This window comes from Lissotriton vulgaris, chromosome 8, assembly GCF_964263255.1.
Source record: "Lissotriton vulgaris chromosome 8, aLisVul1.2, whole genome shotgun sequence".
Classification (NCBI taxonomy): domain Eukaryota; kingdom Metazoa; phylum Chordata; class Amphibia; order Caudata; family Salamandridae; genus Lissotriton; species Lissotriton vulgaris.
Genome location: NC_141696.1, coordinates 629,949,152 through 629,975,697, shown reverse-complemented (window position 1 = coordinate 629,975,697; position 26,546 = coordinate 629,949,152). Strand labels below are relative to the sequence as shown.

The 26,546-nt window shown below is 53.3% G+C and overlaps 2 protein-coding genes across 2 annotated transcripts in view; one reads left to right on the top strand and one right to left on the bottom strand.

The window, feature by feature from the left end:
• The window catches only part of LOC147697825 (organic solute transporter subunit alpha-like), an 876,545-nt gene that overhangs the window by 384,674 nt on the left and 465,325 nt on the right, over nucleotides 1-26,546 (bottom strand). The window lies entirely within an intron of this gene.
• Nucleotides 16,063-20,511, top strand: LOC147697826 (uncharacterized). Its single transcript, XM_086933359.1, has 2 exons — nucleotides 16,063-16,354; nucleotides 19,898-20,511. The coding sequence occupies exons 1-2, from the start codon at nucleotides 16,063-16,065 to the stop codon at nucleotides 20,509-20,511; spliced, it is 906 nt and encodes a 301-aa protein (XP_086789485.1).

Sequence of the window (26,546 nt, the reverse complement as noted above, 5' to 3'; positions counted from 1 at the left end):
CGCCGTGCCATTTAAATGTTAGAATTAAAAATATCACCAGGATGCAAAGTTAAAAATAAAGCTTTGGAAATTACTATACACAAAAATCAATTACATTCATCCAAATAATAGAATAAAATGGTGCCACGTCCTACTGATAGCTTCTAGCCTTAACAGTCCTAAATAGGAAAAGTTTGGATGGAGCTTACCCCCAGGACACTTGAATAGTTCGCTCTCTTTACCACTTGCTCCAGGTTTAATGATATTTTGACCAAGAGGGTCGGCCCAGCCCAGCCTCGACCAGTCTCTGACGGGCTCAGACGGGCCCGCCCTTTGCCCGGGCTTAGCCCGGCGTCGCCCGCCCGCCTGCTTCCCGCGGGACAGGAGGCGTTCCGGTGTTTAATAGCGCCTCCGGACGTCCTGGGTGCGCCGCTAGTCCCTGGGGCACTTGGGGACTGAAGTCCTTTGCTGTGTGGGGAGAGCTGCAGTGTCAGTCCGGCCGTTGCTCTCACGGCGCTGTGCAGGTGAGCAGGTGGGCAAAATTAAGCAAAGCTGTTGCCCTCACGGCGAGAATGGTAGCGAGTGCAGCCTTGCCTTGAAAGTGCCCCCCACAGAGCGCTCGGCGCTCCGGTGCTTAATAGCGCCTCCGGGAGAAGCCAGTGATGTCCCGGGTGCGCCGCTAGTCCCTGGGGCACCTGGGGACTGAAGTTCTTCGCTGTGTGGGGAGAGCTGCTGTGTCGGTCCGGTCGTTGCCCTCATGGCGCTGTGCAGGTGAGCTGGTGGGCAAAATTAAGGAAAGCCGTTGCCCTCATGGAGTTGCCCTCACGGCGAGAATGGTAGCGAGTGCAGCCTTGCCTGGAAATTGTCATTTACAATACTAATTACTTAAACTCTCCCAAATGCGAGACCTCTTGCATTGCAATAAAGGGCCTTCTCAACCAGCTGTTAGATTGTAAATATCAGAGGAAGAGACTGGCCTACAACGTCTTCAAAGTAGTGATAAATAGAGAGGTGAAGAAGATGTGTAAGTGTTGTAAATTACACAGACACAGAGTGTGAAGCGAGAGTTACATATGATCAGAGCTATAAACACTAACAAAGCACTCCAACACCTTTCGCACTGTGATTACACTGTCGTGGCTCAGCAGGAAGAGTGGGAGGGGACTATTTCCTGCCCTCTTGGTGATTTGAGTGTGCAGTGTGGCATTGCGTAACGTCATTGCTATGTATGGCCTAATAAACACTCCAGCTGTAGTAGGGCCCTGGCTTCACCTCCTGGTGGTGGGCAGGCTGTGCTTTATTGCAAGCATGGAGGGATGAACGGATGGTCTAAGCTGCAGATTTGGCCCCGTACAGTGCCCCTGCTATTACTAGTGAGCAAGAGGCGATAAGGTGGTGATATTGGTGGTGGTGACAGTATTGGTGGGGGTGGTATTGGTGGTTTTGGTGGTGGTGGTTGTGGTGGTATTGGTGGTGGTGGTTCTGGCAGTGGTGATGGTGGTACTGGTGGTGATGGTGGTACTGGTGGTGATGGTACTGGTACTGGTGATACTGGTATTGCTGATGGTGGTATTGGTGGTGGTAGTGTTGGTATTGGTGGTGGTAACAGTGGTATTGGTGGTGGTGGTACTGGCAGTGGTGGTACTGGTGGTGCTGGTACTGGTGGTGATGGTACTGGTAGTGGTATTGGTTGTGGTGGTATTGGTGGTGATAGTATTGGTGGTGGTAACTGTGGTATTGGTGGGGGTACTGATACTTGTGGTATTGGTGGTGGTACTGGTACTGTTGATATTGGTGGTACTGGTACTAGGGGTGGAACAGGTGGTACTGGTTGTATTGGTGTTGGTACTGGTGGTGGTGGTGGTACTGGTGGTGGTGGTACTGGTAGTGGTGGTGGTTCTGGTGGTACTGGTGGCACTGTTGGTGGTGGTAATGGTGGTGGTGGTACTGTTGGTACTGCTGGTGGTGGTGGCACTGGTACTGGTGGTACTGGTGGTGTTGGTACTGGTCGTGGTGACAGTATTTGTGGTGGTGGTATTAGTGGTTTTGGTGGTATTAGTGGTGGTGGTTGTGGTGGTGGTGGTACTGGTAGGGATGTTGGTTGTTGTGGTGGTGGTAGTAGTGGTACTGGTACTGGTGGTACTGGTATTGGTGGTGGTGGTATTGGTGGTGGTAATGGTGGTACTAGTGGTGGTACTTGTGGTACTTGTATTGGTACTGGTTGTGGTACTGGTGGAGGTACTGGTGGTGGTAGTACTGGTAGTGGCAGTAGTATTAGTGGTGGTGGTACTGGTGGTGGTGGTTTTGGTACTGGTGGTGGGACTGGTGATGGTGGTACTGGTTGTGATGGTATTGGTGGTGGTACTGGTACTGGTGATGGTGGTGGTACTGGCACTGGTGATGGTGGTGGTACTGGTGGTGGTGCTGGTACTGGTGGTGGTCTTAGTGATGGTACTGGTGGTGGTGGAACTGGTGATGGTACTTGTGGTATAGGTGGTGGTGGTGGTACTGGTGGTGGTAATACTGATGGTGGTGGTACTGGTGATGGTGATGATGGTGGTACTGGTGGTGGTACTTGTGGTGGTACTAGTGGTGGTGCTGGTACTGGTGGTGGTACTGGTGGTGGTCCTAGTGATGGTACTGGTGGTGGTGGTACCAGTGGTACTGGTGGTGGTACTAGTGGTACTGGTGGTGGTACTGGTGGCACTGGTGGTGGTACTGGTACTGGTGGTGGTATTGGTGGTGGTAACAGTGGTATTGGTGGTGGTAGTACTGGCAGTGGTGGTGGTGGTACCGGTGGTGGTGGTACTGTGGTGGTGGTAATGGTGGTAGTAGAACTGGTAGTGGTGGTACTGTGGTAGTGGTACTGGTGGTGTTACTGGTGGTGATTTTGGTACTGGTGGTGGCTGTACTGGTGGTGGTACTGGTGGTGGTGGTACTGGTGGTAGTAGTGGAGGTGGTGGTACTGGTAGTGGTACTGGTGGTGGTGATACTGGTGGTGGTGGTACTGGTGGCACTGGTGGTGGTGGTACTGGTAGTGGTGGTACTGGTTGTGGTGGTATTGGTGGTGGTGGTGGTGGTATTGGTGGTGAGACTGGTGGTGGTGGTTCTGGTGATGGTGGTGGTACTGGTGGTGGTGGTACTGGTGGTGGAGGTACTGGTGATGGTGGTGGTACCGGTGGTGGTACTGGTGACGGTGGTGGTATGGGTAATGATACTGGTGGTGGTACTGGTGGTGGTGCTGGGACTGGTGCGGGTACTGTTGGTGGTCCTAGTGATGGTACTGGTGGTGGTGGCACTGGTACTAGTGGTACTGGTGGTGGTAGTACTAGTGGTACTGGTGGTGGTGGAGATGGTGGTGTTACTGGTGGTGGTGGTGGTATTGGTGGGGGTACTGATGGTGATGGTGGTACTGGTGGTGGCTGTACTGGTGGTGGTACTGGCACTGGTGGCCGTGGTGGTACTGGTGGTAGTAGTGGAGGTGGTGGTACTGGTGGTGGTGGTGGTACTGGTGGTGGTAATGGTGGTAGTACTGGTGGTGGTGGTACTGGTGGTGATGGTGGTGGTACTGGTGATGGCGGTGGTACTGGCACTGCTGGTGGTACTGGTGGTGGTGCTGGTACTGGTGGTGGTACTGTTGGTGGTCCTAGTGATGGTACTGGTGGTGGTGGTGGTTATACTGGTGGTGGTAGTACTGGTGGTGGTGATACTGGTGGTGGTGGTGGTAGTACTGGTGGTGGTAGTACTAGTGGAGGTGATACTGGTGGTGGTGGTGGTAGTACTGGTGGTGGTAGTACTGGTGGAGGTGGTGCTGGTGGTGGTGGTACTGGTGGTGGTACTGGTGGTGGTGGTGGTACTAGTGGTGGTGGCACTGGTGATGGTACTGGTGGGGGTGGTACTGGTGGTGGTACAGGTGGTGGGACAGGTGGTAGTACTAGTGGTGATGGTATTGGTGGAGGTGGTGGTAGTGGTGGTGGTACTGGTGGTACTGGTGGTAATGGTGGTGGTACTGGTGGTGGTGGTACTGGTGGAAGTGGTACTGGTTGTGGTGGTGTTGGTGGTGGTACTGGTGGTGGTGGTACTGGTGGTGGTGGTACTGTTGATGGTGGTGGTACTGGTGGTGGTGGTACTGGTGGTGGTGGTGATACTGGTGGTGGTGCCGGTACTGGTGGTGGTACTGGTGATGGCACTGGTGGTGGTGGTACTGATACTAGTGGTACTGGTGGTGGTGGTAGTACTGGTGGTACTGGTGGTGGTGGTACTGTTGGTGGTGGAGATGGTGGTGGTACTGGTGGTGGTACTCGTGGAGGTGATACTGGTGGTGTGTGGTGTTGGTGGTGGTACTGGTATTGGTGGTGGTACTGGTGTTGGTAGTACTGGTGTTAGGGAATCAGGTCTAGTCCGCTTTCCATGGCCATGTTTCACCATCACATGATCAGTCCTGCTGTGTTTAAAGACCAGCCCCACCCTTGACTCATTGCTTGTTATCTTTTTTGCATTGGGTTCCAGGTTTGGGGTTGTTGTTGCTGAGCTCCCCTCCGAAATAGGTTCACGGGCTCGTGTTCCTTTTCTTGTTTCCTTCCGTGAATTACTGTGCTCCTCTTTCCCTGTCACTTTGTTTTTCCTGTTTCCTTCCCGAACCCTGCCGTTTGTTTTTGACCTATTATTTGGACTTCCGAGGACTACTGGGGCTCCAGTCCCCTCGGACACTCACCGCAGGAAGAACAGTGTACTCCGCAGGGGTACTCCGTGGACGCTGCAAGGATCCGGTGAGGCGCGTTCGGCTTCCGCGTTTACTGTAGGCAGTCCTCCTCGTTGTGGAATGCTTGGTCGTTTTCCGACGCGCTGAAACCAGTACAGAACGCTGCTAATCCCGGATGCGGTGTTTGGTGTTGTTTTGCTCCGTGAATTCCTAAGACTTTTGATAGTCCTTCGGGGTTTTTTTGTGCCTACAGAAAGGCTTTTTTCCCCACTCTAAATAACCCGTGCATTGACATAAAGACTCAGAAGAAAGGATAATTTTACTGTGACCCTTGAATTACCTCCAGCAGACGCTGTGTTTTCTCTCTGTTGCTGAACCTCCCGAAGCTGATCCTGTACAAACCAACAAGTAAGGAGGTCATGTTTTCTATATGGTGAAGTGTGGTTATGGAAAGGGAGGGTGGTTATTAAGCTTGTACTCGGACCTAGAAGTAATTGTGTGTATTACTCCATAGGTACAGAAGCGTGGAGGTGGTGGCTAGTGTGGTCTGCAGTCCAGGTCTGGGTGAACTCTTCCGACGTCCATTCCCCTTTTTTGTTTTGTTTTCCTACCCCCTGCCCTAGGCTCCAGTGTTTTCTCATGGTTGTATACCGCATGGGTGACATTTGAGTCAGGGTAGTGGATTGGGCCATACTACGTTCCTGCAGTGTTTGGGCCGGTGGAATCCAACAGAATACCAAGCCCACGACTTATTGCACTGCCTGAACTAGTATGGAGGAGAACTTGGGTGGTCCTTCGGGGGTGGCCGATAGGGTGCCTACCATGCAGGATATAGTTGGGGCAGTGGCGGCCTTACAGGCTCAGGTGCAGGATCTACAACAGGAGAATGCAGGTCTTAAGCAAGAGCTTGGGGCTGTGAAGGCCAGAGAACAGTTGCGAGACCGGGGATCTACTCCTGTCATACAGCCAGCCACTTTCCAGTACGGTGGAGGGGCAGGGCAGGGAGCCCCTGTGGCGGTTACAGTTACATCACCTGTTCCTGTCCCCTTGGCCCCTCCGGAGAGGTTTTTGGGAGACAGCAATAAGTATGGGACCTTCATGACTCAATGCCAACTGCATTTTATGTGCAGGCCGACTGCCTTTCCGGATGATACGGCCAAAGTGGCCTTTACCATATCGTATTTGGCTGGTACTGCTGCTCAGTGGGCTATCCCTCTGGTAGAGAGTGACGATCAGGTGTTGCATGACTACCCAGCATTTAAGGAATTAATGAGAGGCTTGTTCGCTAAACATGCTTTTATGCAGGGCAGTGATGCAGAGCTCCTAAAGTTAAGCCAAGGCAGACAGGACTTGTTAACCTATGTCTCTACGTTCAACAGGCTGGTGTCTGAGACTCATTGGCCAGCGGACAAAAGAACCTCCTTGTTTTATCAGGGTTTATGTGACGAACTTAAGGACGTGGTTTCTCAGGTGGTTGACCCTCCAGACGACTGTGCTGCTTTTATAGATCTGGTGGTGAAGTTAAATCATAGGTTGTCTGAGAGGCGTGGTGATCGTCACCGTTTTCAGGTATCTAGGGGGAGTTATGTGAAGCCTGAAGAAAAACCCTCAGGTGATAACAGGTCCGCTCCTGAACCGATGGAGATCGGCGGAGTGAGAGGCCCGTTATCCATGGAAGAAAAGAGACGAAGGAGGGAGCTGAATTTATGTTTGTATTGTGGACAGGGTGGCCACTTTGCAAGAGAGTGTCCCGTCAAACCCTCAGGTCTGGTGTTCAATAAAAAGGTAGCATGTGTACAGGTGGACCGTAGTCCAGCCTTAGGCCGAGGAGCAGTGGGGACCTACGATGTTCTGGGTGTGATAGATCAGGTGCCTAGGCATTTTATTATTCCGGCACATCTTCTGCTCTCTGGGAGTACCCGTGTACCCGTGTCTGTTTTGTTGGATTCCCGGGCAACCGGGAATTTCATTGACATCTCTTTGACGGAAAAATTGGGAATTCCATGTCAGTATAAGAAACAGCCAGAGCCAGTGAGAGCCATTGATGGGACGGAATTAACTTCAGGTTCCATTACACGCCAGACCGAACCGCTGACATTGTTATGCGAGAACGGTCATTCGGAATTGGTGATCTTCGACCTTATTGATGCTCCTTCTTTCGGTCTAGTGTTAGGAGTTCCATGGCTCCAGGAACATAACCCTAAGATCGATTGGGTGCAACATTTGGTGACTTTGGATTCCAAGCATTGCCTCAAACATTGCTACAAGGAGGCCAGTGAAGGTATTCCCCCTTTGTCTTGTGCTGGGGCGGAGGTGAGGACAGTTCCCTCGCAGTATTCAGCCTTTCGGGGTTTTTTGATAAAATCCAGGCACAGGGTCTTCCTCCGCACAGGTCGTTTGACTGTAAGATCGACTTAATACCAGGGGCCCCTTTACCTTCTTGTCACATATATGCACTTTTGGAACCTGAGGAGATACATCTCAAGGAGTATCTGGAGGAGATGTTGAAGATGGGTTATATTCGTCCCTCCTGTTCGCCGGTGGAATCGGCGATCTTCTTCATTCCGAAGAAGGAGGGGACGTTGAGAGCATGTGTGGACTATAGGGCTCTGAATAAGGCTACCGTAAAGAATAGGTACCCTCTTCCACTCATCCCCGTGTTGCTGGACCAGCTCCGCAAGGCAACGGTATTTACTAAATTGGATTTGCGGGGTGCTTATCACCTCATACGTGTTCGCCCCGGGGATGAATGGAAGACGGCGTTTAAAACCAAGTACGGCCTATTCGAATATTGCGTAATGCCGTTTGGCTTATGCAATGCGCCGGCAGCCTTCCAGTTCTTCATGTCCTCCGTGAATACCTAGATAGAAGTGTCATCGTCTATCTAGATGATATTCTGATCTTTTCTGAGACGGGGGCCGAGCACCAAGTACATGTGTCTCAGATGTTACAGAAGTTACAGGACCATCATCTGTACGCCAAATTGGATAAGTGCCAGTTTAGCACCCAGAAGGTAGAGTTCTTGGGGTTTATCATCACGGTGGTGGTACTGTGATGGTGGTACTGGTGGTGGCTGCACTGGTGGTGGTACTGGTACTGGTGGTGGTGGTGATGGTACTGGGGGTGGTAGTGGAGGTATTGGTGGTGGTAATGGTGGTATTGGTGGTGGTAGTACTGGCAGTGGTGGTGGTGTTACTGGTGGTGGTGGTGATGGTACTGGTGGTACTGGTACTGGTGGTACTGGTATTGGTGGTGGTGATATTGGTGGTGGTAGTGTTGGTATTGGTGGTGGTTACAGTGGTATTGGCGGTGGTACTGATACTGGTGGTATTTGTGGTGGTGGTACTGGTGGTGGTGGTATTGGTGGTGGTACTGGTGGTGGTGGAGGTGGTGGTACTGTGATGGTGGTACTGGTGGTGGCTGCACTGGTGGTGGTACTGGTACTGGTTGTGGTGGGGTGGTACTGCTGGGGGTGGTACTGGTGGTATTGGTGGTGGTGGTACTGGTGGTGGCTGCACTGGTGGTGGTACTGGTACTGGTTGTGGTGGGGTGGTACTGCTGGTGGTGGTACTGGTGGTATTGGTGGTGGTGGTACTGGTGGTGGTATTGGTGGTGGTACTGGTGGTGGTGGTGGTGGTGGTACTGGTGGTGGTGGTACTGTGATGGTGGTACTGGTGGTGGCTGCACTGGTGGTGGTACTGGTACTGGTGGTGGTATTGGTGGTGGTAACAGTGGTATTGGTGGTGGTAGTACTGGCAGAGGTGGTACTGGTGGTGGTGGTACTGGTGGTGATGGTACTGGTGGTACTGGTACTGGTGGTACTGGTATTGGTGGTGGTGGTATTGGTGGTGGTTACAGTGGTATTGGTAGTGGTACTGATACTGGTGGTATTTGTGGTATTGGTGGTGGTACTGGTGGTACTGGTGGTATTGGTGGTGATACTGGTACTGGTGGTGGTACTGGTGGTGGTGGTAGTACTGATGGCAGTGGTACTGGTGGTGGTACTGGTGGTGGTGATACTGGTGGTGGTACAGGTGACACTGGTGATGGTGGTACTGGTGGTGGTGGTGGTACTGGTGGTGGTGGTGGTACTGGTGGTGGAGGTACTGGTTGTAGGATACTGGTGGTGATGATACTGGTGGGGGTTGTACTGGTGGAACTGGCAGTGGTGCTAGTGCTGGTGGTACTGGTGGTGGAGGTACTGGTGCTGGTGGTACTGGTGGTATTGGTGCTGGTGGTACTTGTGGTGGTGGTACTGGTGGAGTTTGTTGTAATGGTTGTGGCAGTGGTACTGGTGGTGGTGGTGGTACTGGTGGTGGCTGTACTGGTGGTGGTACTAGTGGGGGTGGTACTGGTGGTGGTGGTGGTAGGACAGGTGGTAGTACTAGTGGTGGTGGTATTGGAGGTGGTGGTAGAGGTGGTGGTGGTACTAGTGTTCGTGCTACTGGTGGTGGTGGTACTGGTGGTATTGGTACTGGTGGTACTTGTGGTGGTGGTACTGGTGGTGGTGGTATTGGTGGTGGTACTGGTGGTTGTTGTTGTACCGGTGGTGGTGGTAGTATTGGTGGTGGTGGTACTTTGGTGGTGGTACTGGTGGCACTGTTGGTGGTGGTACTGGTGGTGGTGGTACTGAAGGTACTGCAACTGGTGGTGGTGGAACTGGTACTGGTGGTGGTACTGGTGGTGTTGGTACTGGTCGTGGTGACAGTATTTGTGATGGTGGTATTAGTAGTTTTGGTGGTATTGGTGGTGGTGGTGGTATTGGTGGTGATGGTACTGGTACTGGTAGTTGTGGTGGTGGTACTAGTGGTACTGGTAATGGCCATTGGTGGTACTGTTATTGGTGGTGGTATTGGTGGTGGTAGTGGTGGTATTGGTGGTGGTAATGGTTGTATTGGTGTTTGTACTGGTACTGGTGGTATTTATGGTGGTACTGTCGATATTGGTACTGGTACTAGTGGTGGTACTGGTGGTGGTACTGGTGGAGGTACTGGTGGCAGTGAAACTGGTAGCGGTGGTAGTACTGGTGGTGGTGGCACTGGTGGTGGTACTGGTGGTAGTGGTGGTAGGAGTGGTGGTACTGGTTGTGGTGGTATTGGTGGTGGTACTGGTAGCAGTACTTGTACTAGTAGTGGTGGTGCTGGTACCGGTGGTGGTACTGTTGGTGGTCCTAGTGATGGTACTGGTGGTGGTGGTACTGGTGGTGGTACTAGTGGTACAGGTGGTAGTGGTGGTACTGGTGGTAGTGGTGGTGGTGATACTGGTGATGGTGGTACTGGTGACGGTGTTACTGGTGATGGTGGTGGTACTGGTGGTGGTACTTGTGGTGGTGCTGGTACTGGTTGTGGTACTGTTGGTGGTCCTAGTGATGGTACTGGTGTTATTAGTTGTACTTGTGGTGAAATTAGTGGTACTGGTGGTGGCACTGGTGGTGGTAGTACTGGTGGTGGTGGTATTGGTCGTGGTGATACTGGTGGTGGTGGTGGTACTGGTGGTGGTGGTGGTATTGGTGGGGGTACTGGTGGTGGTGCTACTGGTGGTGGTGGTGGTATTGGTAGTGGTGGTGGTAGTTCTGGTGGAGGTGGTGCTGATGGTACTGATGGTGGTGGTGGTACTAGTGGTGGTGGTACTGGTATTGGTGGTGGTACTGGTGGTGGTAGTACTGGTACTGGTGGTGGGGGTGGCACTGGTGATGGTACTAGTGGGGGTGGTACTGGTAGTGGTACATGTGGTGGGAAAGGTGGTAGTACTAGTGGTGGTGGTATTGGAGGTGGTGGTTGAGGTGGTGGTGGTACTGGTGGTGGTGGTACTGGTGGTGGAGGTACTGGTGGAGATGGTACTGGTGGTATTGGTACTGGTGGTACTTGTGGTGGTGGTACTGGTGGTAGTGGTATTGGTGGTGGTACTGGTGGTGGCTGTACTGGTGGTGGTACTAGTGGGGGTGGTACTGGTGGTGGTGGTGGTAGGACAGGTGGTAGTACTAGTGGTGGTGGTATTGGAGGTGGTGGTAGAGGTGGTGGTGGTACTAGTGTTCGTGCTACTGGTGGTGGTGGTACTGGTGGTATTGGTACTGGTGGTACTTGTGGTGGTGGTACTGGTGGTGGTGGTATTGGTGGTGGTACTGGTGGTTGTTGTTGTACCGGTGGTGGTGGTAGTACTGGTGGTGGTGGTACTTTGGTGGTGGTACTGGTGGCACTGTTGGTGGTGGTACTGGTGGTGGTGGTACTGAAGGTACTGCAACTGGTGGTGGTGGAACTGGTACTGGTGGTGGTACTGGTGGTGTTGGTACTGGTCGTGGTGACAGTATTTGTGATGGTGGTATTAGTAGTTTTGGTGGTATTGGTGGTGGTGGTGGTATTGGTGGTGATGGTACTGGTACTGGTAGTTGTGGTGGTGGTACTAGTGGTACTGGTAATGGCCATTGGTGGTACTGTTATTGGTGGTGGTATTGGTGGTGGTAGTGGTGGTATTGGTGGTGGTAATGGTTGTATTGGTGTTTGTACTGGTACTGGTGGTATTTATGGTGGTACTGTCAATATTGGTACTGGTACTAGTGGTGGTACTGGTGGTGGTACTGGTGGAGGTACTGGTGGCAGTGAAACTGGTAGCGGTGGTAGTACTGGTGGTGGAGGCACTGGTGGTGGTACTGGTGGTAGTGGTGGTAGGAGTGGTGGTACTGGTTGTGGTGGTATTGGTGGTGGTACTGGTAGCAGTACTTGTACTAGTAGTGGTGGTGCTGGTACCGGTGGTGGTACTGTTGGTGGTCCTAGTGATGGTACTGGTGGTGGTGGTACTGGTGGTGGTACTAGTGGTACAGGTGGTAGTGGTGGTACTGGTGGTAGTGGTGGTGGTGATACTGGTGATGGTGGTACTGGTGACGGTGTTACTGGTGATGGTGGTGGTACTGGTGGTGGTACTTGTGGTGGTGCTGGTACTGGTTGTGGTACTGTTGGTAGTCCTAGTGATGGTACTGGTGTTATTAGTTGTACTTGTGGTGAAATTAGTGGTACTGGTGGTGGCACTGGTGGTGGTAGTACTGGTGGTGGTGGTATTGGTCGTGGTGATACTGGTGGTGGTGGTGGTGGTACTGGTGGTGGTGGTGGTATTGGTGGGGGTACTGGTGGTGGTGCTACTGGTGGTGGTGGTGGTATTGGTAGTGGTGGTGGTAGTTCTGGTGGAGGTGGTGCTGATGGTACTGATGGTGGTGGTGGTACTAGTGGTGGTGGTACTGGTATTGGTGGTGCTACTGGTGGTGGTAGTACTGGTACTGGTGGTGGGGGTGGCACTGGTGATGGTACTAGTGGGGGTGGTACTGGTAGTGGTACATGTGGTGGGAAAGGTGGTAGTACTAGTGGTGGTGGTATTGGAGGTGGTGGTTGAGGTGGTGGTGGTACTGGTGGTGGTGGTACTGGTGGTGGAGGTACTGGTGGAGATGGTACTGGTGGTATTGGTACTGGTGGTACTTGTGGTGGTGGTACTGGTGGTAGTGGTATTGGTGGTGGTACTGGTGGTGGTTGTTGTGCTGGTGCTACTGGTGGTGGTGGTGGTACTGGTTGTGGTGGTACTGTGGTGTTGGTACTGGCGGTAGTAGTACTAGTAGTGGTGGTTCTGTGGTAGCGGTACTGGTGGTGGTACTGGTGGTGATGGTGGTACTGGTGGTGGCTGTACTGATGTTGGTACTGGTACTGGTTTTGGTGGTACTGTGGTAGTAGTGGAGGTGGTGATACTGGTGGTGGTGGTGGTACTGGTGGTGGTAATGGTAGAAGTACTGGCGGTGGTAGTACTGGTAGTCGTGGTACAGTGGTAGTGGTACTGGTGGTGATGGTGATACTGGTGGTGGCTGTACTGATGGTGGTACTGGTACTGGTTTTGGTGGTACTGTGGTAGTAGTGGAGGTGGTGGTACTGGTGGTGGTGGTGGTACTGGTGGTGGTAATGGTGGTAGTACTGGTGGTGGTAGTACTGGTAGTGGTGGTACAGTGGTAGTGGTACTGGTATTGGTGGTGGTAGTACTGGTACTGGTGGTGGGGGTGGCACTGGTGATGGTACTAGTGGGGGTGGTACTGGTAGTGGTACAGGTGGTGGGACAGGTGATAGTACTAGTGGTGATGGTAGAGGTGGTAGTGGTGGTACTGGTGGTGGTGGTGGTACTGGTGGTGGAGGTACTGGTGGAGGTGGTACTGGTACTGGTGGTATTGGTACTGGTGGTACTTGTGGTGGTGGTACTGGTGGTGGTGGTACTGGTGGTGGTAATGGTGGTAGTACTGGTGGTGGTGGTGGTACTGGTTGTGGTGGTACTGGTAATGTGGTGGTACTGTTGGTGGTCCTAGTGATGGTACTGGTGGTGGTGGTACTGGTGGTAGTGCTACTGGTGGTGGTGGTAGTACTGGTGGTGGTGGTACTGGTAGTGGTGGTACTGGTGGCAGTACTGGTGGTGGTGGTGGTACTAGTGGTGGTGGTACTGGTATTGGAGGCGATACTGGTGGTGGTGGCGGTGGTAGTACTGGTGGTGGTAGTACTGGTGGAGGTGGTACTGGTGGTGGTCGTACTGGGGGTGGTTCTAGTGGTACTGGTGGTGGTTCTAGTGGTACTGGTTGCACTGGTGGTGGTGGTACTGGTGGTGGTGATACTGGTGGTGGTGGTGGTACTTGTGGTGGTATTGGTGGAGGTACTGGTGGTGGTGGTACTGGTGGTGGTGGTGGTGGTGGTATTGGTAGTGGTTGTGGTGGTTCTGGTGGAGGTGGTACTGGTGGTGGTAATGGTATTGGTGGCGGTACTGGTGGTGATGGTACTGGTACTGGTGGTGCCACTGGTGGTGGTACTAGTGGGAGTGGTACTGGTGGTGGTGGTACAGGTGGTGGGACAGGTGGTAGTACTAGTAGTGGTGGTATTGGAGGTGGTGGTGGTACTGGTGGTGGTGGTACTAGTGGTGGTGGTACTAGTGGTGGAAGTACTGGTGGAGGGGGTGGTACTGGTGGTGGTGGTACTGGTGGTGGTGGTACTGGTGGTGGAGGTACTGGTGGAGGTGGTACTGGTGGGGGTGGTACTAGTGGTGGTACTGGTGGTTGTTGTACTGGTTGTGGTGGTGGTACTGGTAGTACTGGTGGTGATGGTACTGTGGTGGTGGTACTGGTGGTGGTAGTACTGGTAGTGATGGTACTGTGGTAGTGGTACTGGTGGTGGTACTGGTGGTGATGGTGGTACTGGTGGTGGTACTGGTACTAGTGGTGGTGGTGGTACTGGTGGTAGTAGTGGAAGTGGTGGTACTGGTGGTGGTAATGGTGGTAGTACTGGTGGTGGTGGTACTGGTGGTGGTGGTACTGGTGATGGTGGTGGTACTGTTGGTGGTACTGGTGATGGTGGTGGTAATGGTGGCAGCGGCGTCACTAGAGGGGTGCGGGGGGTGCGGACCGCACTGGGTGACACCATCACATGGGGTGACACCAATCTGGTTACACTTTGCAGCCTCGCCTCCGCTCTTTTTAATCAGGAGGATTAGTGTCTACAAACTGCAAGGAGTAATCAAGGTGGACGGCGAACGGCCTTACGTGCAGGTCGAGCACGCCGACCAGGTATTTAGCAACTCATTCCTACTGGGGCAGCCCTCGGAACAGGCCTGAAATAATAACATATCCGATCAACACAAAAGTGCTGCAGGCTTAAGTGCGCCGGCGCGCGTCACCCCTCTTGGCCTCTGGAGGTCAAGTCTATTGACGTGTGGACGCCGTGTGGACGTCACGTCTATTGACGTCCAGTGTCGCGGCAGCAAGGGGGCGGACTGCGGCCCCCGGGGGAATGCAGGTCGACAGACTAGTCTTCCCCCGGGGTGTTCGCGCGAGGACACGGCAGGCGGAAGTTAGGTAAGGGGTTTAGGTCAGGGGTGGGAGGGGTTAGGTAGGAGGCTACTTATGGGGGAACAGGAGAGGAACAACTTCCTTTTCCTGTCCCCGGTGCCTCAGGGAAGAGTTAGGTTTTTGTGTGAGCTTAGGCGGAATGTGACTCTAGGTAGGTGGTGTATAATTAGTGTGGGTCGTCGTTTTGGTGTCCCAGGACGACGAGTAGGCTAGTTTTTACGGCGCAGTTAGGCGGATTGCGATTTAGTTAATTTTTACTTATATCGGAGCGGTGTGCTCCGGGCGGCAAGCGAAGGGTGCCAAACGTCACGCATCTCGCGGACGTTCCAAACGGGTGCCGATCCTCACGCATTTCGCGGAGGGTGATTTGCCGATTTTCTCAATGGCTGTCCCTGATGCAGAGGCAGTGAGGGCTGCTTTACTTGTACTTGGCCGGGCTGGGAGGGCAGATCTCCTCCAGCCCGGTGTCCTGGACCAGGCTTGGGTCGGCATGACCCGCCCGACCAGGTCTGCGTCAGCGGGGGTGGCAGCTGTGGTGGCTGCCTGTAAGGATGAGCCTGCTGGGTCGAGGGATGGGGGGTCCAAGAAGGGGAAGGCCAGGAAGGTGCAGGAGCCCCCCAAGAAGGGAGGGAGGAGATTGAGTCTCCCTGCTAAGGTCGGGGCTAAGGGGGAGGTGGTCCCGGAGGAGGGGGGGGTGGAGGGCCCGAGCTGGGTGCTGAGGAACACGTGCAGGGACAGGCCTCGCTGGCATCTCAGGCCAGACTGTATAGGAGCTTGAGCCAGTTGGCGGGGTACGGGGGGAGTAGTGATGGCAGTGGGGGGGGAGGACTCTGATGAGTGGGAGGTGGCGGCTGGGGAGGAATTCGCCCTCTTGCTGTCGGGGGAGGAATCTGGGGTGGAGGCTAGTTTCACGGTTGAGCAGCCGGTTGACCTGTCTAGGGGCCGGAAGGGGGTGGTGAAGTCCCAGGGTTCCAAGGGCAAGGGCCCCGTCAAGACTCAGCAGCGGGGTGGGGCAGGGCAGGGGGCGGGTGGTGCTGCGGCACCCTTGCCCGGGAATGGAGGCCCGGGGGGGCCTGGGCAGACTTCAATGTTTGACCGGTGGGCCCAGATGACTGAGGAGGAGAGGGCGAGGGACCAGCGGCGGGTCATTGAAGAGTATGAGAGGGAGTGGCAGCGCCTGTGTGCCGCCAGGGAGGAGAAGATGGGAGGGGTGCCCGTGGGCGATGGGGCCCAGGCACCAGGGCGAGGCAGGTCATCTGCCGTTGGCCGAGGCAGGGGGGCCCCTGGGGCGCACGGTCAGTGGATCTGGGTGGAGAATGCAGGGACTGCCTTGACGGTTCAGAGACCTGGTGGCACCGGGGCCTCCCCGAGCGCATACGGCTCGGGGGGGGGGGGGTTCAGGCCAGCAGGGTCAGCTGGCAGAGGCCGGGGTGGGCCGGCGGGGTGCAAAACGGCCTCCAAACGCCGGGACGAAGATGCAGGGGGGTCCGCGGCGGCCTGCCCTCCACCGAGGGAGCGGGCAACGACCATGTTGGAGTGTGAATTTACGCCTGGTGTGAAAGGGAAGGGTGCTAAGAGAGTCGTGACTGAGGTGGTGCCGCTGGATGTTCAGGATGAATGGTTGGATTACGAGGATGAGGAGGATGAGTTGGAAGAGGGTGAGTTGCGTGAGCCTGGGCGTGTGTGCAGGGCTAAATGGGCAGCTACCAAGGTTGGTGCTTCTCAAGAGGCACGAGATGGCGCCGGTCGGGCCACCAGCGGGATGTCGAGGCCGGCGGACGCACGGCGACAGGAGCGGGAGGCTCCTGCAACTTTGTCAGGTGAGGGCTCTTGGTGGGACGCCTGGTTGGATGGGGGGAACGGGGGGAGGAAGAAACCCTGCCGGTCGGTGGGGGTGGGAGATGGGTCTGTACGGGCAGGAGCCCAAGGGGGGGGGGAGCCTGTGAAGGCTGTTGGGGGCAAGCAGGTCGCGACGGCCAGCGGGCAGACGGACAAGGTGGAAGACCTGGAAGGGAAGGAGGAGGGTGTGAGTGGGGTGGAGAAACTGAGAAAGAAGTTGCCGTACATGGGGCTGGGGGTGCCCCTGGGGTCTCACTTGTCGGAGAAGACTAAGGCAAGGATTTGGAAGCACGAGTATGTGGATGTGTTCAAGCTTTTGCACAGGGAGGTTCAGGCGAAGGAGGGGTCTAAGGAGGAGGAATGGGAATTGACCAGGCGGCCGAGGGTGCCGGTTACTATGGAGAATTGGACGTCTGCCTTTCTGATTTATGCGAGTATATATTGTGAGAAGCATGGGGATCGGGCTATCGCTTTGTTTAAATATATGGACGTGATAAGGAAAGCGCAGATGCATTTCGGGGGTTTCGCTTGGTTGAGCTATGACGAGGAGTTTAGGGCTCGGGTCAGTGTTAACCCTGATAAGCCGTGGGGGGATGTGGATCAGGAGCTTTGGCTCCAGTGGATGTCCTCGACGCAGGCGGCGGCGTCTACTCATACGGCCAGCGGTCTTCCGGTCATGTATCGGTCCTTTCAGCCGCGTCCCGCCCAATCTGGGGCGGGTAACCAGGGTACCCCAAGTGGTCATGGGAGCCAGCCTGTGTGGTCTGGCTCAGCGGGACAGCAATACAAGCCGGTCGCTTCAGGAGCATGCTGGGGGTTTAACAAAGGTTTCTGCAACCGCCCCTCTTGTAAATTCAAGCATGAGTGTTCTAAGTGTGGGGGACGCCACCCGGTCACGCAGTGCCTCACCTTGGCTACGCCGTCAGAGCAGTGGAAATTTGCCAAGGGTAGGGGGCAGCCTGGGCCGAAGGGCCCGTACTCCGGTTAAGGTGGAGGCCATGGGTCCATGGCTCTCCCGGTACCCTGATAGGGAGGCAGCGTTGCGCTTGTACTGGGGGTTTGTGGAAGGTTTTCGGATTGGCTATCAGGGGCCCAGGGAGAGGCGTTGGGCTGAGAATTTGCGGTCTGCTAAGGAGTTGCCGGGGGTAGTGGCGCGTAAATTGGAGAAGGAGGTTTCGTAGGGCAGGATTGCAGGTCCATTCTCGGAGTGGCCATTGGCGGATCTCATCGTGTCGCCGTTGGGGGTGGTGCCCAAGAAGGAGCGAGGGGAGTACCGGTTGATCCATCACTTGTCCTGGCCGGAAGGTGGGTCGGTGAATGATTTCATTGCTGAGGAAGACTCGAGGTTGTTGTACGCTTCGGTGGATGATGCCATTGGGTTGGTGCGGTCGTGTGGGAGGGGGGCGGAGATGGCCAAGTGTGACATCAAGTCGGCCTTTCGGCTTCTTCCCATTCATCCGGCGGATTTTTCTCTCTTGGGTATGCAGTTTGATGGGGCCATTTTTGTGGACATGGTGCTGCCAATGGGCTGTGCGATTTCCTGCGCGCTCTTCAAGACTTTCAGCTCCTTTTTGCAGTGGGCCTTTGTGGACCGTTGTGGGCACCGGCTGGTGTCCCACTATTTGGATGATTTTCTGTTTGTGGGTTCTGGACGTTCGGGTGACTGTGGTCAGGCTCTGCGGCAGTTTCAGTTGTTGGCTCAGGATTTTGGGGTGCCTTTGGCGCCAGAGAAGACGGAAGGGCCCAGTTGTTGTCTGACGTTCCTCGGTATTGAATTGGATTCGGTGGCCTGGCAGGCACGCTTGCCGTGGCGAAGGTGGCTGAGATGCAAGACGCTTTGAGGAGTGCGATTGCGGTTCAGAAGCTGGATTTGAGGTCTGTGCAGCGCTTGCTGGGTTTGTTGAACTTTGCCTGTAGAGTGGTGAGGGCGGGGAGGACTTTCTGTAGGCGGCTCGGCATGGCCATGTCGGGCGTGGCCCTCCCACATCACAGAGTCAGGATCACGCTGGGGGTCCGGTCGGACTTGCGAGTGTGGCTGGTTTTTCTCGAAGATTTCAATGGCGTGTCTTTGGATTTTGTGCGGGACAGGATGGTGTGGCAGGTTCAACTTTACTCGGATGCAGCGGGGGCGGCTGGTTTCGGAATTTTCTGGGACGGTCGCTGGTGCGCGGAGAGGTGGCCGGCTCATTGGCTGCATCAGGGGAGGAGCATTGCTTTCTTGGAGTTCTTTCCCTTGTTGGTGGCGTTGCTGGTGTGGGGACCGGAGTTCAAGAACAGGTCTGTGTTGTTCCACGTGGACAATATGACGGTGGTGGACTTGGTCAACAATCAGAGAGCGAGAGATCTGAGGGTGCTGCGCTTGCTGCGAAGTTTCATGCTGCTATGTCTGCGTTACAATGTGCTGTTTCGCGCGCAACATGTGCCGGGCGCAAGTAACGAAATTGCGGATGCGTTATCTCGTTCGCAGTGGCTGCGCTTCAGGGAGCTTGCGCCGGGAGCGGAGGCTTGCAAGACCAAGGTGCCGGAGGGTATCTGGGCGTGGGGGGAGTGAGAGTGGTGGGTCTGGTGGAACGGTCGCTGGCAGAGTCTACCAGGCGGGCGTAAAGATTGGCTTGGAATGAGTTTGGGAAGTTTGTGGGCCTGGGGGCGGGGGTGTTGGTTTTGGCAAAGGAAGAGTGCGAAAGGCGGGTTGTACGCTTTGTGTTGGATTGCATGGATAAGGGACTGTCACAGACAACGATTGCTGGCAAATTGGCGGGTGTGTCGTTTTACTGCATGTTGTATTTGGGTTTTGATCCGGCTAGTTCGGATCTGCTGAGCCGAATGTTGAAGGGTTGGGGGCGGGTGCGGGCTGAGTTGGGGGGCGGGGAGTTGCCCAGGAAGGCGGTCACGTTTGACTTGTTGAAGTTGGTTTTGCAGGAATTGGTTTTTTGTTGCTACGACGGGGGGGAGGTGGCGCTTTTTCGCCTATGCATGATCTGGATGTTTTTTGGAGCGTTTCGGGTGTCGGAGCTGCTGGGGGCACGGGGGGCGCCAGGTAGGCTGTTTGCTGATGTGCGGGTGGACGGGCTTCGTCTGGGCATTTGGTTGGGACGGTCCAAGACTGACCAATTGGGTCGGGGTAGATGGGTGTGGTTGTCAGTGAGTGGGTGTGCAGGTGTGTGTCCGGTGCGAGAGTGGCTGTGCTTTAGGCAGAGTGTGCAGCGGACGGAAGGGGAGATCTTTGTGCATGCGTCGCGGAAGCGTTTGACGTCGGGTCAGTTGTTGGCAGTGCTACGGATGGCTTTGAGGAGGCTGGGTAGGGATCCGGCTCGGTTTGGCACGCATTCCTTTCGGATTGGGGCGGCTACGGCGGCGGCGGGCTTGGGTTGGTCATGGGAGGAGATCAGAAGGGTCGGTCGCTGGAGGTCGCGGTGCTGCGGGCGCTATGCGCGCAAGTGAGGGCGGGGGCGCAACGCTGGGACGGCGGCGCTGCTTGGCGTAGTTTCTTGTCTGCCTTGGTACTAATATCTTTTTCTTCGTAGGTTGTGTTCGTGGACCGGGGGCCAAGACGGTCACTTGGGTCGTGGGGCACTCTTTTGTGCATTGGGCTTCGAAGTACGCTGCCAGGCAGGTGTACGGTCGTAGCCTGGGCCTGAGGAGCAGCCATCATGAAGTGCAATGGTGGGGTAAGAGCGGAATGAGATGGGGTGAACTGTTACCATGGCTGACAAAGAAAGTGTCGCAGCTGGGCTGCCCGGATATGATCATCATCCACCTGGGGGAGAATGACTTAGTGAAACAATCGGGGGTGTCACTGTTGCACTTGATGCAGAGGGACTTGGAGGTAATGAAGAACAATCTGGCTGGCGCCTGCATTGTATGGACTGAGTTTGTACCGAGGAGGATTTGGAGGGGTGCACTTAAGCCTGCGGCTGTGGAAAGGGCCCGCAGGAAACTGAATAGGGCCATGAGACTTTTTTGCGCAGATCGGGGGATTAAAGTGCTGGCTCATGACGGGCTCCAGCTGGAACAACCTCTTCTTTTCAGGGACGACGGCGTGCACCTTTCTCACATGGGAAATGCATTCTACCTCATGCAGCTGCGGGATTTGATTAGTTGCCTGTGGAACGAGTCAATTTGGTGTAGGCGAGTCTGAGTTCGAAAGGTGCACGCTTGGTGGGGCAGGTAACCGCCCTCCGGGGGTTCCCTGGGTGGCGGGAACTGGGAGGGGTGGGGAGTCCATGACGGGCAGAATCACCCTTACAGGGAGGGGGTTACAGGCGCAGGATGGGAGAGAGTGGTAGACGGGAGTGCGATGGATGGAAATGACCGAGGAGTCGGAAAGTGGAAAGGGGAAGTGAATGGGATGCAAAGAGGTTGTGGTGTGATTTGGGAATGGATGGTGGAGCACGTGAGTGGATGACGGTTGAAAGGCAGGATGTTGGGGGGATTGTTAAAGTTGATAATGTTATGTTTTGTAAGCTGTCATGCCTGTCCTAATAAATGGCCTTTTACGCAAACTGATGCGTGGAGTGGTTATTGCGCGATGCGGCCCCCGGGGGAATGCAGGTCGACAGACTAGTCTTCCCCCGGGGTGTTCGCGCGAGGACACGGCAGGCGGAAGTTAGGTAAGGGTTTAGGTCAGGGGTGGGAGGGGTTAGGTAGGAGGCTACTTATGGGGGAACAGGAGAGGAACAACTTCCTTTTCCTGTCCCCGGTGCCTCAGGGAAGAGTTAGGTTTTTGCCACCCGCCCACCCTACAAGTAAAAGGGTTTTTGGTGCGGTGTTGTTATGGTTGCCATGCTGGGCAACATGCCAGTTTAGGACAGGATGGCAAGGGGGGAGACGTTCCGGGAACTGGGAGGGGTGGGGAGTCCATGACGGGCAGAATCACCCTTACAGGGAGGGGGTTACAGGCGCAGGATGGGAGAGAGTGGTAGACGGGAGTGCGATGGATTTAAATGACCGAGGAGTCGGAAAGTGGAAAGGGGAAGTGAATGGGATGCAAAGAGGTTGTGGTGTGATTTGGGAATGGATGGTGGAGCACGTGAGTGGATGACGGTTGAAAGGCAGGATGTTGGGGGGATTGTTAAAGTTGATAATGTTATGTTTTGTAAGCTGTCATGCCTGTCCTAATAAATGGCCTTTTACGCAAACTGATGCGTGGAGTGGTTATTGCGCGATGTCTCTTCAGCACCACGAGGCCCTGTTCCCATGCTCGGAGTGTCGCGGCCCAGCTGTGCAAGAGTCTTTGCAGATTTTCTCAGCAGGGACTGTGGCAAAGGGGTTGAGGGACCCATTACACGTCATTTATGGCTGTCTGTAACTAAAACCAGAGGTAGGAGGTTCGTTTTTTTCTTCTTGCGTGCCTCTCAAACTGCATCTAAAAATCTTCACAGTGACTCAAAGTAAACGTGGTTGGTTATTAACTAGAATGCTTCTGCACTGCTGTTTCCATCCTTGAACGCAGGACCTGGCAGTGCCGATGTATGCAGCCCCTGTAAAGTCACTCTGATGTTATCGCCTGCTCCTGCCGGACAATCATTCCAGGCAGTGATGGTGAGGGGAACGGAACCCGTGGTTCCCTTCTGTGCGCGCCGAGGAAGCGCGCGTGGAGCCTCGAGAGAGCAAAAGCATACAGCAGAACCTGGATTCTTAACAAGGTGGAGACTGGATTTTTTTTCCCACGAGGTTTCCCGATCTGCTCTTAACGTCGCTAAATTTGTTCGCCTCAATTTCAATGAGGCTGGGCTGGGGCACACGTTGCATGGAGCAACGGACGGTGGATTTAGGGGGGGGGGGGGGGGGGGGGGGGCGCTTAGCCAGGATCTATGCTCCGAGGCAGCAGCACCCAGTTCATTTCAGACATTACATTTTCATTCTCATAAGGGCCCTTAATGCTTCTGGTTATTGCGCTAGACCGAAATACGTGCAAATTAAAGCATTCTCCTACAGAGCTGCTTTTGGAATGTATGTTTCCCCCAATATGTTTGAGAAAGTGTGCAGTAAATAAAAAACGATGCTTCCGCTTTTGAAAAAATAAAAGTAATGACTGGGACGCCCCAGCTCTTTTGGAGAGGAACAGACTAGACTGGCTCACCTCACTGTTTTACTGCCCTCGTGCAGTGAAATAAGGGGCTGGCATTAACACATTCGCAAGTGCTGCGTTTATTCCCAGTCAGACATGGGTCATGGATTTGCGCCCTCTTTCCTATCTGCAAATGTCCAGAAACTCGTATTTTTACTGGTGCGCTGATCTCCCCTATGGAACAAAACAGCACCTGCTGAAAGCACTGGATAGTTTGCCACCCAACGCCACCTTTTTGCTTTCTCTGGCTTCCCAAACAAATCTCAGCCTCGTTAGCCACCAGGCCAGGTGGAAGTAGCCAGAACAACTGATAGCTGGCCTCTAGGCACCTCTGTGCACCTCTCCTTTCATCCTGCTCTCATTCGCATTTCTATTATCTGCAAAACCTTTGCCCTTTGTATTAAAAGGTGTGAAAGTCTTTGTATCTCAGTCAGCCTCGAACAGTGGCATTGTATTCCTCTTAAGCCATACTCTAATTCCTTCGTTTATCCAAATGTAAGACTCTGAGTACATCTGATTGTTTGAAGACCAGTTTTCATTCATAGTTCACATAACAGCTCTGAGCTGTGGCCAGAATTGGAATGGTAGAAACGGTTGCACTGGTTGAGTTTTCGGGTGTTGCACAGTTTTCTTTTGTCAGTGGATGCCAGGGTATTGCTTAAAGATACATACGAATGCCCCCCTGGTCTTAAACAGTAAATTGAACATTGAACACATATACCAGTTTGTAAATATAGGACCTAAATTTACAAACGTTTCTAAGAATTCTGTATGGTCCCGTTATTTGCCAACTGTGTCCACTGACGGACTCAGAGCAGAGGAGGTCCATACGGTAAGTTGTGAGGGGGTGACACCATGAGTTAATCGCACCGGGTGACACCAACCCTAGTGACGCCACTGACTGGTGGTGGTGCTGGTACTGGAGGTGGTGCTGGTGCTGGTGGTGGTACTGGTGGTGATACTGTTGGTGGTCCTAGTGATGGTACTGGTGGTGGTACTGGTGCTGGTGATATTGGTGGTGGTGGTACTGGTGGTGGTGATACTGGTAGTGGTGGTACTGGTGGTGGGGGTGGTACTAGTGGTGGTGGTACTGGTATTGATGGTTGTACTGGTGGTGGTAGTACTGGTACTGGTGGTGGTGGTGGCACTGGTGGTGGTACTGGTGGGGGTGGTACTGGTGGTGGTTCAGTAGGTGGGACAGGTGGTAGTACTAGTGGTGGTGGTATTGGTGGAGGTGGTGGTAGTGGTTGTGGTACTGGCGGTGGTGGTACTGGTGGTGGTGATACTAGTGGTGGTGGTACTGGTGGCACTGTTGTGGTGGTACTGGTGGTGGTGGTACCGGTTGTGGTGGTATTGGTGGTGGTGATACTGGGTGGTACTGGTGGTGGTGCTGGTACTGGTGCTGGTACTGTTGGTGGTCCTAGTGATGGTACTGGTGGTGGTACTAGTGGTTCTGGTGGTGGTGGTAGTACTGGTGGTACTGGTGGTGATGGTACTGTTGGTGGTGGTATTGGTGGGGGTACTGGTGGTGGTGGTGGTGGTACTGTGATGGTGGTACTGGTGGTGGCTGCACTGGTGGTGGTACTGGTACTGGTGGTGGTATTGGTGGTGGTGGTACTGGTGGTGGTGGTACTGGTAGTGATGGTACTGGTACTGGTGTAGAATGTCATACAGTGGAGTAGAGTGGCATAGAGTGGAGCGGCATAGAGTGGACTAGATTGTTCTAGAGTGGAGTGGAATGTCGTAGAGTAGAGTGGGGTGGCGTTTCATAGAGTGGTATGTCATAAATTGTCTTAGAGTGGAGGGGCTTACAGTGGAGTGATGTGTCATGGAGTAGAGTGGCATGTCACAGAGTGTTGGGGATTGTCATAGAATGGAGTAGCATGGAGTGTCGTTGAGTGGAATGGAGTGTCCTAGAGTGGAGAGAAGTGGCTTGTCTTAGTGTCTTTTGTCATTCATAATTGTTTTTTAGATCTCAATAAGTACAGCAGTATTTTCTAGATAATTTCATGGAAGTACTGCAGTACTCCACAAAGTTAAAAAAATATATATATATCTACAAAAGTACTTTTCACTAGCTCTACATAGTTTGCTAAACTGCCTCATTTCTTCCTACACATTAAAAAAAGAGTTATGAGCTATATTTACTGTTAAAACAACAAAACAAAGACAAAGTATGGTCTATAAATATGGCTGTTTTTTCATTTTGAAAGGAGTTTCATAAATCAATAAAATGTTGCTTTGTGATCACCATGTACCACAGTATGCCGCTAAGGTACCGTGGTATAACGCAGCCCAATATATCACATCCAGTTTTTTTTCCTTACTACTTAAAAACAACTGAACACATTCAGATCACAAAATAGAAAAGGACCCTTTCTACTTCATAATCTTTAATCCTGCCACATTTCATGTAAATCTGCGCAGTTGTTTTGCTGCTACGTCAGTCTAAACAGTCTATGAAAAATGCATTGGAGGAAAAACGAGTTAAGTGTTACTGTTTTTATTCTTTTATTACGCAATTTGTGCATTGTTGCTTTCCTCGTGGTGGCACGTTTCACCGCGTATGATGTGGTTTATTTCATGGTGGTATGTTCTGTGAGAAGTTGGCCTGGCATATGCTGTCCACTAGTTCTAGTGGGCACCTTGCACCAGTCCAAACAACCCTTATTGATGATAGGTTTAAAGACAACCTTTATTGAAAGCTATCCTAGTGGTAGCTTTGAAGAGAAGCCTTCAGGCTAAGTCTTGAAGGAGTGTAAAGCAGTCTGGTTTACCAGATTGTAATCTCTTGAATGTCTAATTGAAAATAGAACCACACCAGGTATATATAAAATATATGTATTTATTACTAAACAGTCTCTAGTAATCTCTTTATGAGATTACAGCGCAAGGTACACAGTTTAAATGCAATAGAACTTCAGTAAATACCACAATATACACTGGGCCCCAGGTGTGGCCCAAACCATATATTAAGAAAGTGGTATAAGAACCACGACTTGACTAGACACGAGGCCTAGAGCCTGTAGAATCGCCGGGACCCCAAGGAACCACCCAAGGAAGTGACACAGGGAACGCACGGGGGATGTGTGTAGTGTGAGAACACAGCAGCGAGCTCCGTTAGCTTCTAGGGGAAGTCAGGGTTGGAATTTTAAAGATTAAGGACACTTAGGAGAGGACTTTGAGCAAACCTCTTTAGACTTAAGGGGTTCTAGGGCCAACACCCATGGGAGCACGTGAGTGCTCGAGTTACCTCACCCAGGGAAGCCGGGTGCATAGGTGTCAAATGGTGTCGGGAATCGTCATTGATTTCAATGGCGATCTGCTGCAAAGTGCTGCTGCCGTGGAGATGAAAAGTGTCCGGTGTGATCCAAGCCTGAATCGAGGATGTGAGGAACCTGAAAGCAGAGGGGACAGAGTCTGGGTCACTTGCCAGTGACCAGGGGCGCGAGAGACGAATGCCCACCGATGTCGGGTGATTCAGGTGCAAAGAGGTGAAGCTTGACTCTGCAGCCATGAGGACCTGGAGGCGTGGACGGTTACCAGGAGCTGGATTTGAGCTGTCCCACAAAAAATGTCGAGTGCTGCGGCATCAGTGCTCGGATTGAACACAAAAAGCCTTGGCAACAGCACCCCACGCAGAAAGAGAAAAGATGCTTCGGTGTGGACCAGCAAAATCCAGGGGACTCCCCAAGTGATTGAGAGTCAGGGCATGTCAGGAGCAACCAGGGAAACCCAAGAAAAGTTAAAGTTGCCTTCTCAGACCGCAGAAAGGCCCGGTGCACATGACCATGATATGGGAAAACCCACAATTTTATTATCTATGTCACTGACTGACGGTATGGAATGTCATTTTGGAGAAGAGCTGTTTTATGGGTATAGCCAAGTACTAACTGATATATGCACATACGATGTAAGAGTGTCTGGGGTGGGGCTCTTCGGGGTGGCGGGGGGGAGTTTTTTCTTAAGGGCTTTGTTCAGCTATTCAGAAATGCAACAAAATGGAAAATGTATGTTATACTTGCTGTTATTATGCCTAATAGAGCGTACCTATTTGCGACTTCGTCTTATGATAACTGTTCCGTGCTGTGGCTCTAATCACT

Bases quoted from the DNA above. Each gene is read 5' to 3' on its own strand.
- LOC147697826 (XM_086933359.1), top strand. From the start codon at position 16,063: ATGTTGGAGTGTGAATTTACGCCTGGTGTGAAAGGGAAGGGTGCTAAG. The intron at 16,355-19,897 runs GTGAGGGCTCTT...TTTTCTTCGTAG, and splicing joins GGCTCCTGCAACTTTGTCAG to GTTGTGTTCGTGGACCGGGG.